Here is a 3,773-nt window from a genome sequence, read left to right as displayed (position 1 = left end):
TGCCTGTTCCGTGTTCATCGGTGTTCATTGGATCCTCCGGTTTGCTGCCGAGCCGGTTGTTGCGCTAGCAGCTCGCGCCGACGCCATAAGTGGGTCTGGCCAAGGCGCAAGTCTTCGGGAGTGGGTGAGAGAAGGCAACCGACAATAGAAGGTGATCCAATACGACCACCAACCCCCGGCCCTGTTAGTCGGCCACCGGATCAGTGTCGTCATGATCGGACGGTCAGATCCGATCGTTGGGCCGGTTACCACCCAGTAGCAGTCCACTCGCACGGCTATAAATAGTCGTCGGGGTTGGAGCACTGCGGATGTGTGGAAAGGGTAAGCCGCTCCGTCGAAGCAGATAGAAAGGCGGCGGCGATTAGGCTTCGGGGAACTCTACCTCTCTGCCTGCGCGTCGTGTCTATCCTTGAGGTGAGCACTCTTTTGTCTATGTGCTTTAGATCTCTTCCCTGGAGGTTGTCCCTTTGTTTTGATTTTCTTGGAAGCGGTGTTGTTTGACGGGTTTCTAATTGATTGATTCTGTCTGACCTAGATTTTTTATGTAGGTTTGTTTCTTGATCCTTGTTGGAATCGTCGTTTGCCGTTCCTACCCTGACTGGATTTTTTTGAGTCTTGTCGGCGTTTACATGATTACTTCGGATCTGAATTATCTCGATCTATTGATTGATTTCTTCTAGTACAAGATTTATCTTTGGAGTCATAGTTGTCGAATTTGAGAACGTTGTAGATGATTTAGTATGGTTTGCTTTTCGGGTAACATTTCCTGCACAATTCTTCCATCCAGTTGAACCGCAGGCGTACAATTTGTGAATTCTATATCGTGGAATCGACGAATCTTTCCTTATCCTTCAAGCCTAAGCTTTCTTGTGACCGTAGTTTGCTTTGTTGGTCAAGTTAATTTTAATTGAAAGACTTGTTACTGAGCTTTCTGGTGGCATGTTGCTTCAAGTTCCCGCTATATTATTCTCTCCAGATACTCGTGGTATATAAATTCAAGATTCTCGTTTAGCTTGTGCCTAAAGCAGTTCAATCAAGGACTCGTCTCGACTTCTGAATCTCACTTTTTAAATCCATATATTTGAACATTACTAAAGCTTTTACTTCTATGTTTTGGAATTCTGATGTTGTGTTTTCATAGGTTAATCTTCACGATACGTTTTGTTCTCATTGCACGATTCAATAAAGTCTTCCCCTTTTATATTGGCTACTTAAAAAAGTGCACTGACATTTCTTTTCCACAATCCTGTATGTTATCTCTTCTGTTTCCGACGATTCAGCTCAAATTAAGATGGAGGATACCTTCCTTTTCACCTCTGAATCTGTCAACGAGGGACACCCTGACAAGCTCTGCGATCAGATTTCGGATGCGGTTCTCGACGCTTGCCTCGAGCAGGATCCTGACAGCAAGGTTGCATGTGAGACCTGCTCGAAGACCAACATGGTGATGGTGTTCGGCGAGATTACAACCAAGGGCAAAATCGACTATGAGAAGATTGTCCGCGACACCTGCCGTTCAATCGGGTTCACGTCTGATGATGTCGGCCTCGATGCCGATCACTGTAACGTGCTTATGTACATCGAGCAGCAGTCACCTGACATCGCCCAGGGTGTTCACGGCCACTTCACTAAGCGCCCGGAGGAGATTGGCGCTGGCGACCAGGGACACATGTTTGGCTACGCGACTGACGAAACTCCTGAGCTGATGCCCCTCAGCCATGTCCTCGCAACCCAGTTGGGTGCTCGCCTCACTGAGGTCCGCAAGAACGGGACTTGTGCTTGGCTGAGGCCAGATGGTAAGACCCAGGTGACCGTGGAGTATCGCAATGATCACGGTGCCATGGTTCCAGTCCGCGTCCACACAGTGCTCATCTCCACCCAACATGATGAGACCGTGACCAACGATGAAATTGCTGCCGATCTCAAGGAGCACGTTATCAAGCCAGTCATTCCTGAGAAGTATCTCGATGAGAAGACCATCTTTCATTTGAACCCCTCTGGCCGATTTGTCATCGGCGGGCCTCACGGTGACGCTGGACTCACTGGCCGCAAGATCATCATCGACACTTATGGAGGCTGGGGAGCACATGGCGGCGGTGCCTTCTCAGGCAAGGACCCTACAAAGGTCGATCGCAGCGGTGCCTACATTGCAAGGCAGGCTGCGAAGAGCATCGTGGCCAATGGGCTCGCTCGACGTTGCATAGTGCAGGTTTCTTATGCCATTGGCGTCCCTGAGCCCCTCTCTGTGTTTGTGGACACCTATGGAACAGGGAAGATTCCTGATAAGGAGATACTTCAGATCGTGAAGGAGAATTTTGACTTCAGGCCTGGCATGATCACCATTAACCTTGACCTGAAAAGGGGTGGCCACAGGTTCCTCAAGACTGCGGCTTATGGACATTTTGGGAGGGACGACCCAGACTTCACCTGGGAGGTTGTCAAGCCGCTCAAGTGGGATAAGCCATCTGCGTAGGTTGGAACTTGCCCTATCCCTGGTGCTATCCTATCTATAATCGCTCGGAGTGAAACTTAATTATCTTTTTCCATTTGTCTTGTCCTTTTCTTTGCTTAACGCGTGGGTGCGTGCTTGTCCCTAGACAACGACTCCTGGTTTGGGCCCAGAATTGCAGACATACATGTACACTAGCTGTCACTGGTTCAGTGGAAGAAAAATATCCTTGATATAAAATCAAGTTTCCTTCAATTAAATAATATATGGTATGTAAAATCTGTCACCTATGATTGTTCTACTTGAAAAAGGAGTAAATCAAAAAATTAAAATTAGCAATCATATAGAACGATAATTCTTCAATCTGGACTGGGATTCGCCTATTTTTCAATTCAAACTCTTCTATATCGCCTTTTAAAACATTGTCATCGATAGTCATATTCAACCTTCCAATAGTCTATTACCCTTCTCAGCTCATTTGCGGATCGACCAATTATTGACTTACCTACTTTTGAAGAAAGTTAAGCTTTTATTTCCTTTCAAAATCTGTGTTCATCCTTTCACGAGTATGAATCTTCACAAACGACAAACACGTAGGGATATAAATGAGCCGAGCTCGAGCCTAATACTGTTCGGCTCGATTCAGCTCATTTAAGTTACTCGGGTTCGAGCTCGGCTCGAGCTCGAATCGAGCTTTTATCACAAGGTTCGAGCTCGGCTCGTTTTAAAATTATCAAGTTCGCGAACAGTTCGAGCTCGACTCGTTATTAGTTCGATTATCAAAGTTAACGAGTCTAACTCGTTAAGCGAGCTCGGGCTCGTTTTCGAGCTCGTTTACAACTCTTTTTTGGCTCGTTTTAGAGTTTATTTTTTGACTCATTTTAAAGTTCATTTTAGAGCTCGTTTTTTGGCTCGTTTTAGAGCTCGTTTTTTTGTTCGGTTTAAGACTCATTTTTTTTTGGCTCGCGAGCCTATAAATGAACATGTTCGCGAGCTCACGAACTGAATATCCTTAAGCTCGAGCTCGGCTCGATAAAACTGTCAAGCTCGAAATCAAGCTCGAGCTCGGCTTGATAAGATAAACGAATGAACTCGAACGAACTTTTTACTGAATCGAGTTTCGAATAGCTCGCGAACCGTTTGGTTCATTTACATCCCTACAAACATGTGAATTGGTCCATCCATTGTCGTTGGGTGTTTACAATTAAAATATCTTTCTAATAATCAAATTGATAACTATAAAGCAAAGGGATACATAGATTATCTGCAAACCGATTGGTGGCTGCATCTGTTGCAATAAGGTTGTTATTTTGTGTTTGGTGCT

At 45.6% G+C, this 3,773-nt stretch overlaps 1 protein-coding gene across 1 annotated transcript; it reads left to right on the top strand.

The window, feature by feature from the left end:
- The first annotated feature begins 277 nt into the window (after positions 1-277).
- On the top strand, positions 278-2,735 carry LOC122023108 (S-adenosylmethionine synthase). Its single transcript, XM_042581200.1, has 2 exons — positions 278-414; positions 1,281-2,735. The coding sequence occupies exon 2, from the start codon at positions 1,292-1,294 to the stop codon at positions 2,471-2,473; it is 1,182 nt and encodes a 393-aa protein (XP_042437134.1). The 5' UTR covers positions 278-414; positions 1,281-1,291; the 3' UTR covers positions 2,474-2,735.
- Positions 2,736-3,773: the final 1,038 nt, after the last annotated feature.

The sequence above is a fragment of the Zingiber officinale genome, chromosome 1A (assembly GCF_018446385.1).
Source record: "Zingiber officinale cultivar Zhangliang chromosome 1A, Zo_v1.1, whole genome shotgun sequence".
NCBI classification, from domain to species: Eukaryota; Viridiplantae; Streptophyta; class Magnoliopsida; order Zingiberales; family Zingiberaceae; genus Zingiber; species Zingiber officinale.
This window is presented reverse-complemented; position numbering and strand designations above follow the sequence as displayed.

What these genes read in the sequence shown, in the direction of transcription:
- LOC122023108 (XM_042581200.1), top strand. Translation starts at nt 1,292, where the DNA reads ATGGAGGATACCTTCCTTTTCACCTCTGAATCTGTCAACGAGGGACAC.